This window comes from Hypanus sabinus, chromosome 1, assembly GCF_030144855.1.
Source record: "Hypanus sabinus isolate sHypSab1 chromosome 1, sHypSab1.hap1, whole genome shotgun sequence".
NCBI classification, from domain to species: Eukaryota; Metazoa; Chordata; class Chondrichthyes; order Myliobatiformes; family Dasyatidae; genus Hypanus; species Hypanus sabinus.
In genome coordinates, this window is record NC_082706.1 from 142,890,070 (window position 1) to 142,904,653 (window position 14,584).

At 40.6% G+C, this 14,584-nt stretch overlaps 1 protein-coding gene across 3 annotated transcripts in view; it reads right to left on the minus strand.

Moving 5' to 3' along the window:
* impact (impact RWD domain protein) overlaps positions 1–14,584 on the minus strand; it is a 47,385-nt gene that overhangs the window by 11,316 nt on the left and 21,485 nt on the right. For all 3 annotated transcript variants that reach the window (XM_059977636.1, XM_059977627.1, XM_059977642.1), the window contains exon 8: positions 3,321–3,394. In XM_059977636.1, coding sequence (XP_059833619.1) covers positions 3,321–3,394 — 74 coding nt within the window. The remainder of the gene's footprint in view (positions 1–3,320; positions 3,395–14,584) is intronic.

Sequence of the window (14,584 nt, forward strand, 5' to 3'; positions counted from 1 at the left end):
GCAGAGTTGTAGGGGCACCTTTGCTAGAACGCATGTAGTCAACAGTTTGAGACCAACCCCATATACCAAACTCTGAGGATTGATATGGCCTATAGCCTTCTCTTCCCTGCACTTTCATGTCTCTACCCCCTAAACATTGCTATCATATCTGCTTCCGCTACCTTCAGTATAAAAAAAGTTGCTTGAAAATCTTGAAGGTTTCAGTCTCTCACCTTAAAGCTACGTACTCTGGTATTCGACACTTCCACCCTGAGAGAAAGTCTCTGGACATCAACCTTACCTGTGCCTCCAATAATTCCAGTCATGTCTTACCTCAGCCTCTCTTGCTCCCAACAAAACAATCCAAATTTTCCAACCTCTCCTTGTATCCAACACCCCTAATCCAGGCAGCATCCTGGTAAACCTCTTTGCACCCCTCCAAAGCCTCCACATTCTTCCTGTAATGGGACAATCAGAATTGCATACAATGGCCTAAGCAAACAATGGAACAGCAACATGATTTCCTAACATTTACACTCAGTTCCCTGACCAATGAAGGCAAGCACACCATATTCCTCCTTTACCACCTTAACTGCTTCATGGAGATATGGACTTACACCCCAAGATCCCTCTTATTATCAATGTTCCCAGTGTTTCCATTGACTGTACATTCACTCCTTACATTTAACCTCCCAAAATGTTATACTCAATCTTCCAACTCTCCACCCACATTTCCATCTTGTTGTATCTATTGACAATCTTCCTCACTATCTGCATCTCAGTCGATGTTTGTGTCGTTTGCAACTAACCCATCAGCCCATCTAGGTTTTGTCCAAATCAGTTACATACAGTACATTACAAGTACATATTGCAATGGGTGGAACAAAAGTAGAACCTGTTATAGGGCTATAACAGGATTCCACTTTTTGAAATCCTTGCTTAAATCAGACCAATACTGGGCACAGCTCTCGTGATCTGGTTTGACCAATACCCCACAGAAGTGAGAGATCCAGATGCAGCACAGCTTGCAACTGCTTATGAACCATTCATATGTGGGTACAGCAAGCAATTTGGAAAGCCAATGGAATGTTTTGTTGGGGAATGGAATACTTAAGAAATGAGGTCAAGCTTCACAAAACCAAGAGATATATGAGGAAAATTAGGCAATTTGGCCCATTAAGTCTGGTCTGCTACTTAATTATAACTTTTTTTTTCCAACCTCATTCACCTGCGTTCTCCTCATAAGTCATAACAATCAAGAACCTATCCAATGATGACTTGTCCTCCAGAACCCTCTGTGGAAATGAATTCCAAAGATTCACCACCCTCTGGCTGAAGAAATTCATTCTCATCTCAATTCTAGAGGGATGTTCTTTATTCCAAGGGTATGTCTTGGATGCTAGACTCTTTTCTCAATGCCCACTCTATCTAGGCCTTTCATTTTCTGTTAGGTTTCATTGAGATCCCCTTCATCCTTCTGAACTTCTGCGAGTACAGGCCCAGAGACATTAAACACCTCTCCTTTGTTAAGCCTTTCATTTCTGGAATAATTCAGGTGTACCTCCTCGGACCCTCTCAAGGGTCAGCATAGCCTTCTTTGGATATGGGACCAAAACTTCTCACGATATTCTAAACTGACCTAACCAAACACCTGTAGAAGTTCGTTGACACTAGGAGAATGGGCAAAGAAGTGGCAGATGTAATATAGTGCAGAGAAATGTACAGTCATACACTTTGGTAGAAGGAATAAAAGTGTAGATTATTTTCTAAATGGGGAAAATAATTCAAAACTCAAAGGTGCAAAGGGACTTGGGAGTCCTTGTGCAGAATTTCCTAGAGATTAATTTCCAAGTTGAGTCGGTGGTAAGGAAAACAAATGCAATATTAGCATTCGTTCATTTTAAGAGGACCTGGATACAACAGCACGGATGTAATGCTGAGGTTTTATAAGGTATAGGTCAGACTGCACTTGGAGTATTGTGAGCAGTTTTGGGCCCCTTATTTAAGAAAAGATGAGCTGGCATTGGAGAGGGTCCAGAAGAGGTTTACGAGAATGATTCTGGAGATGAAAGGGTTAGCATTTGAAGGCTTTGGGCCTGTATTTGCTGGAGTTTAGCTGAATGAGAGAGACCTCATTGAAACCTATCAAATATTGAAAAGCCTACATACAAGTTTCTTATAGTCGATGGCTCTCTACTAGGACCAGAGGGAACAGCCTCAGAATAGAGGGACATCCATTTAGAACAGCGATGGGAAGGAATTTATTTACCAGGGGATGGTGAATCTTTGGAATTCATTGCCACAGTCAGCTTTGGGGGCCAAGTCATAGAGTAGATTTAAAGCAGAGGTCATTAGTTCTTGATTAGTCATGCATCAAAGATTATGGGGAGATGGCACAAGAATAGGGTTGAGAGGAATAATAAATCAGTCATGATGGAATAGCAGAGCAGACTCGATGGGCCAAATGGCCTAATTTGACTCCAATGTCTTATGATCTTATAATAGCTCAGCAATACATCCTTGCTTTTATATTCTAGTCCTCTCTAATTTTTTTCCCCTAGCGTAGGGAAGTCCAAACCAAGGGGAGGCAAGTTCAGGGTAGGAGGGGAAAGATTTAAGAGGGACTTGATTGGCAACTTTTTCTACACAGAGGAGGGTGAGTAGATGGAACGAGCTGCCAGAGTTAGAGGTTAAGGCAGGTACAATAATATCATTTAAGAAGCACTTGGAGGGATGGAGCTAAGGGGATACGAGTCCAACACAGGAAATTGCCACTAGCTGGGTGCTGGGTGCAGGGGGCTGAGGGGCCCGATTCCATGCTATACCGCTCTGTGACTCTTATGAATGCTATCAGTGCATCTGCCTTTGTTACTACCAACTCAACCTACACGTTAACTTCAGGGAATCCTGAACAAAGACTCCCAATTCCCTTTGCTCTTCTGATCTCTGAATCCTCTCCCCTAATTACTTGCTATACCCACACACCAACTGCCCAGAAACAATAGACCAGGATTATCCAGGCAACATCAGCTTTGAAAGGAACGGTCTCAAATTGTCTCGGATTTCCAACATCTGCAGATTCTTTTTGTTACCTTGAAGTTAGCCTGAGAGTTATCAGTCAAACACATTCTACCCATTATGTTGCACACACAAAATGCTGGTGGAATGCAGCAGGTCAGGCAGCATTTTGTGTATGTCGCTTGAATTTCCAGCATCTGCAGATTTCCTCGTGTCTACCCATTATGTTTCCATCTTCAGAATCAATTTATTATGATGTGAAATGTATTATTTAGTTAGATCATTAATAATGACAGTTTTCTGCCCGTTTGCCTCTTTCCTACCGGTACGCGTATATGTTGTGTGTAGCACTGGCAATCTTCTTGTTCTCATACAGCTTCTGAAGACATAGCTTCACCTGAAGAGAAACAGAAAGGAAACAAATTTCTGTTTTTGACTTCCATAACTAGTCATATTCCGAAGGGAAAAACATGAGATAAGATTTAGAGGGATATGGGCCAAACATGAGCAATAGGACTAGCACAGATGGGAAACTTGGTCAGCATGGATATATTGGACCCAAGGGTCTATTTCAGTGCTGTTTGCCTCTTTGATAAAATTGGCATATACATTTCCAAGATCAAGTGGTCTGAATAAAGTGGCTTCCATTGTAACAATTGGGACTTCCCTTCAACCATTCAGTTCTTGAACCAACCTATAAAATCCTAATTACTACAGTTTAGCAACACTATGACCAGTATGATCACTTTGCACTAAAGTTTCTTGCTTTTTTTGTTTGTTCTACATGTGTTCTTTCACATAAAACCTGTGTATAATTTATGCTTCTCTTGTGAACGTTGCCAATTCAATGCTGTGTGCCTGTGATGCTACTGCTCGCACCGAAACTCCACTTTGGATAACGTCAAAAGGAAATCCCACATTTCTGAGGCACCTCACAATGAGGACGTCCAAGCACATTTTAGCTTTGAACTACAAGACTGCAACCCCTCCTTGTCAGTGTAGCGCTTCCTTGGTGCTGCCCCGCTATACTGAATGTTGCAATGCAGCAACAAACTGGGGCACAGCAAACTCTCATGGTAATGACCATGGACGGGCACATGGATGGGCAAAGTTTAAAAGGATATGGACCAAAATGGTAAATTATTTTATTATTGTCATGTACCAGGTACAGTGATAAACTTTGTTTTGCATGTTATCCATACAGATGACTTCATCATAACAGTGCATCAAGGAAAATAGCAGAATGCAAAATGAAGTGTAGTGCAGGCCAGCAATAAGCTGCAAGGTCATAACGATATAGATTACGAATTCAAAGATCCATCTTATTTTATTAGGGGACTGGTCAATAGTCTGATAATACCAGGATAGAACTTGTCCTTGAGCCTGGTGGTACATGCTCTCAGTCTTCTGTATCTTTTGTCCAATATGAGGATGTGATTATAAACAGCTCTACTTGTCTGCCTCCATCTATCATCCACCTAGCACCATCTCCTAACTCCACTTCTCCCTTCCCTCCTGTAGCTGGCACAAACTGTCCATCATAAAATGGGGGCAAATGGGGTTGAGATGGGAATCTCAGTTGGTATGAACCAGTTGAGCCGAAGGCCCTGTTGTTGTGCTGTGTAACTATGACCTGATAACCTGGCTGAATAATAAACCCCGGCAAAAGAGTGGGGAAAATTTCTCAGCTCCTCAATGACTACTGGATGGTGTCAAAATCAGAATCAGATTTATCATCACTGTCAGATATTGTGAGATGTTGTTTCAAGGCAGCAAAACATAAAAATTACTATAAGCTACAATTAAAAAAAAATATGCTGATGAATCAGCACATAGGAGGGAGAATAAAAATCTTGCAGAGTAGATGCCACAACAACTTCTTATTCAAGACCAAGGAGCTGATTATTGACTTCAGGAGGAGGAAAGTGGAGGTCTATGAGGCAGTCATCACTGGGGGATCAGAGGTGGAGAGGGTTGTAGCTTTAAATCCCTCGGTGTTATTATTTCAGAGGATCTGTCCAAGTGCAATTATGAAGAAAGTACAGCAGCATTTCTACTTCCTTAGAAGCTTGTGCAGATTTGGTATGATAACTAAAGCTTTGACAAATTTCTATAGATCTGTGGTGGAGAGTATATTGATTGGTTGCATTACAGCCTAGTATGGAAACAGCAATGCTCTTGAACAGAAATTCTTACAGAAAGTAGTAGATACAACCCAATCCATCTCAGGTAAAACCCTCCCCACCACTGAGCACATCAATGCAAAACATTGTTGCAGGAAAGCAGCACCCATCATCAGAGAATCACTCCACCCAGCTCATGCTCTCTTTTCACTGCTGCCATCAGGAGGAAGGTACAGGAGCTTCAGGACTCACACCACCAGTTTTGGGAATAGTTATTACCCCTCAACTATAAGACTCTTGAACCAGAGCAGATAACTTCACTCGCCTCATCAACGAATTGTTCCCCAAACTTACGGACTTACTTTCAAAGACTCTTCATCCCATGTTCTTGATATTTATTGTGTATTTATTTATTATTATAAGTTCTTTTCTTTCTTTTGTATTTGCAATTTGTTGCCTTTTACACATTGTTCGTCTGTCCTGTTAGTGCAGTCTTTCATTGAGTCTATTCTGGTTTTTGGATTTTCGCACAAGAAAATGAATCTTGGGATTGTAATATGGTGCCATTTACGTACTTTGATAATAAATTTACTTGGAACTTGTTCAAAAGAGGAATTGCAAGGTAGTGTTCATGGGTTCAAGAACTGTTCAGAAATCTGATGGCAGAGGGGAAGCTGTTCCTAAATTGAGAGTAAGTCTTCAGGTTCCTATACCTCCAAAAGAGAGCAAGTACCAGATGGTGAGGGTCATTAACGATGGATGCTGCCTTCTTAAGGTACCTTCCTTTGAAGATGCCCTCGAAGGGGGAGGGGTTGATGGAACAACCCTCTGCAGTCTTTTTCAATCCTACACGTTGGACTCTCCATTTGAGGTGGTGATGCAACCAGTCAGAATGCTCTCCATGGTGCACCTGTACAAATCTGCTGGAATTTTTGGTGACATACTAAATCTCCTCAAACTGCTAATTAACCATATAACAATCACAGCACGGAAACAGGCCATCTCGGCCCTCCTAGTCCGTGCCGAACTCTTAATCTCACCTACTCCCACCTACCCGCACTCAGCCCATAACCCTCCATTCCTTTCCTGTCCATATACCTATCCAATTTTACCTTAAATGACACAACTGAACTGGCCTCTACTACTTCTACAGGAAGCTCATTCCACACAGTATAGTTAAGTAATTAAGTATAGTTGCCGGTTATATGTTCTGATAGGGTTTACTCCTCTCCTGTTCCTCACGGCGGATGCACTCTCCGGCCACTTGCAATGTATGAGTGCCTCAGGATCTGTTACAAGGCTTTTGCAAAGGTATCTATAGTCACTTAGTTGAAGTCTAACAGTTCTCTTTCTTGATGTGGAAGAACATCAATGTAGATTGTACACTTACCATCAGCGTTAAACATCTTAACAAGCCAGAACTTAAATTATATTGTAAGACCATATGAAGTCAATCTTGGAGGTGGTTGTTACAAGCTCTTTTTGCCAAGTTATGCTCTAATATTTCAAATTAAACTCTAAACAACAGATATTCTTTGTAGCAGTTACAGTCTGATAATAGTAAAATGGAACTCGATACATATCATAAAGCTGCAGTGTTTTACCACTACCATCTGAAACCAGGGATGGAATTATTCCCAAGGATGCATTTATTCCACAGCCATTTTCTCAAAGAAACAATTGGAATTAATTACCAAGAAATGGCATAACGATCAAATACGATGCTTAAGGCGTCTGGTTAGCACGATTTACTTTACTGCTAAAATGGAATCGTAGTCAATTAACGCAAATAGTAAACTGCTTGGGTCTCAAATAGATTTAGACTTCCAATGCATAGCAGGAATCTGTGCTAAGCTGTTGCTAACATCTGTCACGGTGTCACCTGATTACCAAGAACAAAAGGAGGCAAAAGTACACATCCACTACCTGTTGTCTGGGATTGACAAAAGCAATGTCCCTGCATTTATATAGTACCAATTAACTTTTCCCTCTCACCTTAAAACCTTGCCCTCTCTGTCTAAATGATTAAAATGCTCATCAATCCACTGTGAATGACCCAGTTTCCACCAATCTTTCTTGCAATGTTCCAGCGATTCACTACCCTGTGGGTGAAGAAAGTCTCCCTCAGATCCCCTCACCCTAAACCTATGTCCTCTAGTTTTATCTACCACCGATACGGGAAAAACTTTTCTGTCGTCAACCTTATCTATACCCCTCATAACTTTATATACCCGAATCATGTTCCCTCTTAACCTCCGCCACTCCTGGGGTCACAGGCCCTGTCTCTCTTCAGAACTGAACTGCTTGGGTTAATACATAGAACTATGATGTTGTGGCCATTACAGAGACTTGGCTGTCACAAGAGCAGGAATGGCTGCCGGATGTTCTGGGGTTTAGATATTTCAAATGGGACAGAGAGTAAGGTAAAAGTGGTAGGAGAGTGGCATTGCTAATCAGGGATAGTACCACAGATGCAGAAAGGAAAGATGTCTACCTAATCAGTATAGGTGGGAGCATTAATCAGGAAGGGAGCAATCACTTTATTGGCAGCACTCTATAGCCAACACCACACCCCCATAGCAACAGAGAAACTGAGGTGCAGATTAGAGAAGATTTTGGAAAGATGCAAAAAAATATCAGGGTTGTTGTCATGCATGACTTCAACTTCCCCAATATTGATTGGTTTCTCCTTGGTATAAAATATTTAGATGGGGTGAAATTTGTTAGGTTTGTCCAAGAAGGATTCCTGACACAATATGTAGACAGGCTGTCTAAAGGAGAGGTCATATTGGATCCTGGTACTAGGCAATGAACCTGGTCAGGTAAGAGATTTCACAAACACAATGACCACATCTCACTGATTCTTACATTGGATAGGTATAGGAGCAGACGCAATAGTTAAGTATTTAATTTGGAAAGGGTGAATTATGAAACTATTGAGCTGAAAAATGAGAACAGATGTACTCAGGGAAATGCACAACAGAGATGTGGAGGTTATTTTGAGAGCACTTGTAGGGGTTTCAGGATAGGTATGTCCCATTGAGGTAAGGAAAGGATGGTAGGGTGAAGGAATCATGATTGAAAAGGGTGTGAAACATCTAGTGAAGAGGAAGAAGAAAGCATACTTAAGGTTTTGAAAACAGAGATCAGACAGGATACTAGACTGTTACAACGTAGCCAGGAAGGAGTTTAAGAATGGACTTAGGAGAACTAGAAGGGGCATGAAAAAACCTTGACAAGTTGGATTAAGGAAAACCCCAAGGCATTCTACTCATACGTGATGAACAGGAGGATGACTAGATTGCAAGTAGGACCAATCAGGGATAGAAAAGGAAACCTGTGCCTGGAGTCAGAGGAGATAGGAGAGGTCTTTAATACTTTGCTTCAATATTCACCAGATCTTGATAAATGTGAGGACAGTGTAAACCAGGCTGATATACTACAACATGTCGATGTTAAGAAAGAGGATGCACTGGAACTTTTGAAGACCATTAGGAGAGACAACTCCCTGGGCAGAATGGGATATACCCCGTGTTACTACAGAAGGCAAGGGAGGAGGTTGCTGTGCCCTCATTGGCTAGAGGAATGGCACCAAAAGATTGGAGGGTGGCAAATATTATCCCTTTGTTCATGAAAGGAAATTGGGATAACTGTGGGATAGAACACAATGTTGTGTCAATAGTGGATAAAATAGTTGAGAGAATTCTGAGAGAAAAGATTTATGAGAATTTGCAGAAGCATAGTGCAGTAGGGAGTCAGCAGGGCAATGGATAAAACAAATTGATGAAGTAGAGCGGTGGAGGTGGTATAATGGATTTTATTAAAGCTTGTGACAAAGAACCCGATGGTAGGCTCATTCAGGGAATCTTTTACCTTCCTCCCTGTTCCATTGGAAATGTCTAAACCCTAGAACATAGCAGTCATCCCTGCTTTTGCCAGTTGATGTTTATGTTACATTCTGTTAGTTTTGTTGTACGGGGTGCAGGGGGTGGGAAATCAATGTTCTCACTGTTTTCTGTTTTTTCAGTTGTATGGGGGGGATCGAGGTTCTCACTGGTTCTGTTAGTTTTGTTGTATGGAACGGTCAATGTTCACACTATGTTCTGTTAGCTTTGTTGTACAAGAGTGGTTGAGAAATCTTACGCTGTGGTGACCATTCTTAATTGGGGGGAATTGAGCCATGAGGTAATGTTGCAGTTCTATAAAACACTGATCAGACCACACTTAATATATAACCATATAACAATTACAGCATGGAAACAGGCCAACTCGGTCCTTCTAGTCCATGCCGAATGCTTACTCTCACCTAGTCCCACCGACTGGCACTGAGCCCATAACCCTCCATTCCTTTCCTGTCCATGCATTGTATTCAGTTCTATTTGCGTCATTAATGAAAGCTCAACTCCTATTTTGGAGTCAGAGTTATACAGCACAGAAACAGGCACTTCAGCCCAAATCAGTTATGATAGCACCCTCCGGTATTACATTCAAAGGTTCATTCCTTCTCAAAGGATGTATCCATATACAAAGGAAATTTGTCTTCTCCATATAGTCAGAAACAAAGAACGAAAACGAAAGTCATTCAGAGAAGAATGATTAAACCCACGTTCCCCAACCCTCATACACAAAAAAGAACAGCATCCTGATCAATTTTTCCAGCTTCTGGTAATCTCTTCCCTCTCTTCCCTTCTCTCTCTTTTTCCATTCCCCACTTTCACTGGCAACTTATTCCATATATGGACCACCCTCAGTGAAAATTTGCCCCTCAATTTCTTATTAAATCTTTCCCCTCTCACTCACATTCTTGATTTCCATAACCTTGGGGAAAAGACTGTGTGCATTCACCCTATCTATGGCCCTCACAATTTTATATAACTCGACTGGGTCACCCCTCAATCTCCTAGCCTGTTCAGCCTCTATCACTCAATCCCACAAGTTCTGGCAATATCCTCAAAATCTTTTCTGCACTCTTTCCAGCTTAATGGTTTCTTTCCAGAATGACCAGTCCTGAACACAATATTCCAACTTCACTCATCACTACTCTGAACTATGATCTACAGACTCACTTTCAAGGACTTCTTATAACTTATGTTCTCAGTATTATTTTTATTTGCACAGTTTGTCTTTTGCACATTGGTGTTTGTCAGTCACATTGGTGTTTGTCAGTTTTTGTTTATGAATATTTTTTGTAAAATTCTTTTGTATTTTTCCCTTGTAAATATCTGTAAGAAAATTAATCTCAAGGTAACATATGGTAACATTTCCAAACTTTGGGATAATAAATTTACTTTGAGCTTGAACTGCAACATAACTTCTATACTCAGTGTCCTTACTGATGAAGCTAAAAGCCCTTCTTACCACCCTGGCTACCTATAATTGATGTAACAAGAGGATGTACCAGAGACAGCTTACTACAATAAAACAAATTTACAAAAACATCTTTACAAATTTGCATTAAATATGAACAAATCACTGCAAATAGTTAACGATGTACTTGGCACTGTCATCCGTTAAAACTCTGATACAAGTATTTTTTTTCATTTGGCTTTTTAATAGGCTGATTTCCTCATTTTTGGCACAGTTTATTGGAAGCTCATAAATTATACAGGGGGCTCTATTCTAAATGGACATAAAAGTATTCATGAGGCTTCAAATCAGCTTTAATCAAGTTGTTGCTCCTTTGATTTCAAAGGCCTAATTTGATCTCTCACCATCATTATGAATTAATGCAATGACAAGGAATGCAAATGCCAGGTTAATACAGTGGGGGTTACACTAAGCGATGAGAAATTAAAACCTCTTTTCAAATCAAAAAGTTCTTAAAGAGCTCATAAAATTTCAATTAAATTCTCTTAGGAGATATGCTTATAAACAAAGATCTTCCTCTTAATAATAAATATTTTCCAGCAACTCTTAACTCATTATTAAACTCATCAGAAAATCATTTAGACTGCTGTTGAAATGCTTTGATGAGTTTGTTGAAATAGTCAAATGCCCAGAGGCTGAAAATGGCACAGGAAGGAACCATTCAGCCTATTGTACCCATGTCAGCCCTCAGAGTACCCTCCAATTAGTCTCAATCCTGTTCTTTCCCAATGACTTGTAAATTTTGCGTCTTCAAGTACTCTTCCAATACTCTTTTGAAAGCTCGCCTTAAATCCACAGGCATATCCTTCCCTACCACTAGTAGTATCTGCAGGAGGCAGGAGGTGCTACCTCAAGAAAGCAACATCCATCATAGATCCCACCATCCAGCCCATAGCATGTTCTCACAACAGAGTGCGCAGAAGCCTGAAGTCCCACAGCACCAGGTTCAGGGAACAACAGCTACTTCCCTTCAACCATTTGGTTCTTGAACCAACTGGCACAAAACTGATCATTGCCTCAGTATAGGACCATTTAGGACCACTTTGTACAATTGATGCTTTTTAAAAAATCTAATTGTGTTATTTTTATCAAATCTCCGTACAATTTATGTTTTTCTCATGAGAAAAATGCTGCTGCATTTAAGTTTTTAATTACACTTGTGCATATGGGGGTATTGGACGTATGACTTGTCTTTGAACTTACGGTCACTGCCTTTTTAAAAAGACTTTAAAAACAGATCATTCTCTTCTCGAATTCTCATGCAAAGACCAAAATAAGATTAGGAATTGGGGATTAAGATATTTTCAGGCAAATTATTTGGAAACTCGTTTAATTGTTATTTAAAATCAAACATTTTAGTTTTAAGGTGTTGGCAAAATGAGCATAAAATAACAGAGCAAAATCATGCCATTTGTCCCATTGAGTCTGCTCCGCCATTCCATCAAGGCTGATTTAGTATCCCTCTCTACCAAGTAGACTACCTCATGTCAGACCTTGAGAGACCTTGCAGAAGACAAATGTGTTTCTGGCCATTAGTCTCAGAACTCAGGGTGAGGGATCATACATCTACCCTGGAGAAAAGGGCACTGTATCTATCACTGGATTAGAAACAGAAATGCTGAAAACACACATCAAGCCAGGCAACACTTGTGCAGAGGGAAACTGTTAACATCTCAGGCTGAAGATCCTCCATCTGGCTATGTTTTACTGTACTAGTTTACTAATACACATTTATTTTGTTAGCAAACTTCCATACTTTGAAGAAGTAAGAAACCTCGCCAGCAACTCTCCTTCCTTATAAGGCTAAGTTCAGCATGTCCCCAATTACCTGTTCAGATGCATCACGGCTTGGTATGGCAACTGCTCTGCCTGTGACTGCAAGAAGCTGCAGAGAGTTGTGGAAACAGGTCATGATGGAAACCAGCTTCTGCTCCTTGCACTCTGTCTACACTTCTTGCTGCCTCAGTAAAACAGACAGCATAATCAAAGACCCCAAACATTCACTCTTCTCTCCCTTTCAGAAAATACAAAAGCTTGAGAAGATACACCACCAAGCTTAAGGACAATTCTATCCTACTGTTATAAGAAACTGAATAGACCTCATATAGTAAAGAGGAACTCTTGATCTCCCTATCTACCTTATTGTGACTCTTACACTTTAATTTTGGGCTTTTAGTTAAAAATATATACACATTAAAATGAGTCTGGATTGACCTATCATCTTCTAACTTGTCTTCCTTCCCCTCCTCCTGAAAAAGGATTGAAACATTGATTGTTTATTCATTTCCATAGATGCTGCCTGACTGGCTGATTTCCAGCACATGAGAATCTTGTGTTTAAAAATTAAAATGAATTTCTATAATAATTTATTCCAGTTTTGATATAGAAGTTTTTGTTTTAAAATATATAAACATTCTTAAAATATCTAAAATTTTATTTATGCAATTCTGAAAAAGAGAAGTTGACCTCACAGGTGCTGCCTGACCGGCTGAGTTTTACCAGCAATTGATTTTATTTCAGATTTCCAACTGCTTTGTGCATGGTAGGTCATATTTAACAAATCTATTAGAGTTTTTCGAGGAGGTTACCAGGAAAGTGGATGAAGGGAAGGCAGTGGATGTTGTCTACATGGACTTCAGTAAGCCCTTTGACAAGATCCCGCATGGGAGGTCAGTTAGGAAGATTCAGTCGCTAGGTATACATGGTGAGGTAGTAAATTGGATTAGACATTGGCTCAATGGGAAAAGTCAGAGAGTGGTGGTGGAGGATTGCTTCTCTGAGTGGAGGCCTGTGACTAGTGGTGTGCCACAGGGATCAGTGCTGGGTCCATTGTTATTTGCCATCTATATCAATGATCTGGATGATAATGTGGTAAATTGGATCAGTAAATTTGCTGATGATACAAAGACTGGACGTGTAATGGACAGTGAGGAAGGTTTTCAAAGCTTGCAGAGGGATCTGGATCAGCTGGAAAAATGGCAGATGGCGTTTAATACAGACAAGTGTGAGGTATTGCACTTTGGAAGGAAAAACCAAGGTAGAACATACAAGGTGAATGGTAGGACACTGAGGAATGCAGTAGAACAGAGGGATCTAGGAACACAGATACAAAATTCCCTAGAAGTGGTGTCACAGGTAGATAGGGTAGTAAAGAGAGCTTTTGGTACATTGGCCTTTATAAATCAAAGTATTGAGTATAAGAGTTGGAATGTTATGGTGAGGTTGTATAAGGCATTGGTGAGGCCGAATTTGGAGTATTGTGTGCAGTTTTGGTCACCGAATTACAGGAAAGATATTAATTAGGTTCAAAGAGTGCAGAGAAGGTTTACAAGGATGTTGCCGGGACTTGAGAAACTGAGTTACAGAGAAAGGTTGAATAGGTTAGGACTTTATTCCCTAGAGTGTAGAAAAATAAGGGGAGACTTGAAAGAGTATATAAAATTATGATGGGTATAGATAGAGTGAATGCAAGCAGGCTTTTTCCACTGAGGCTAGGGGAGAAAAAAACCAGAGGACATGAGTCAAGTGGGAAAAGTTTAAAGGGAACATTGGGGGGGGGGGGCTTCTTCACACAGAGAGTGGTGAGAGTGTGGAATGAGCTGCCAGATGAAGTGGTAAATGCCGGCTCACTTTTAACATTTACGAAAACCTTGGACAGGTACATGGATGAGAGGGGTATGGAGGGATATGGGCCGGGTGCAGGTCAGTGGGACTTGGCAGAAAAATGGTTCAGCACAGCCAAGAAGGGCCAAAAGGCCTGTTTCAGTGCTGTAATGTTCTATGGTTCTAACTGCAGTTTCCAATCTTTACTCGTTGTTCTTTATGCCCCTAGTCTCTGAAAATCCTTCAATTGCACAGGCCAGTTCCGAGACATCATTGCTACTGAACAGCAGGGATTTCTTTGAACTCATGTGCAACAACAAATAATGAAGAGGGAAAAATAAAAGAGAAGCACAGGGACTGATCATCTAAGAGCATGACCTTTGGGAAGAAAGGTCAGTGAAGTTGCTGCAAAATTTAGGCCAGTAATATCCCATACCAACCTTTAATGCATAATTCAATAGAATAGGTCTGCCGTGTCCTGAACTTTTTTCTCA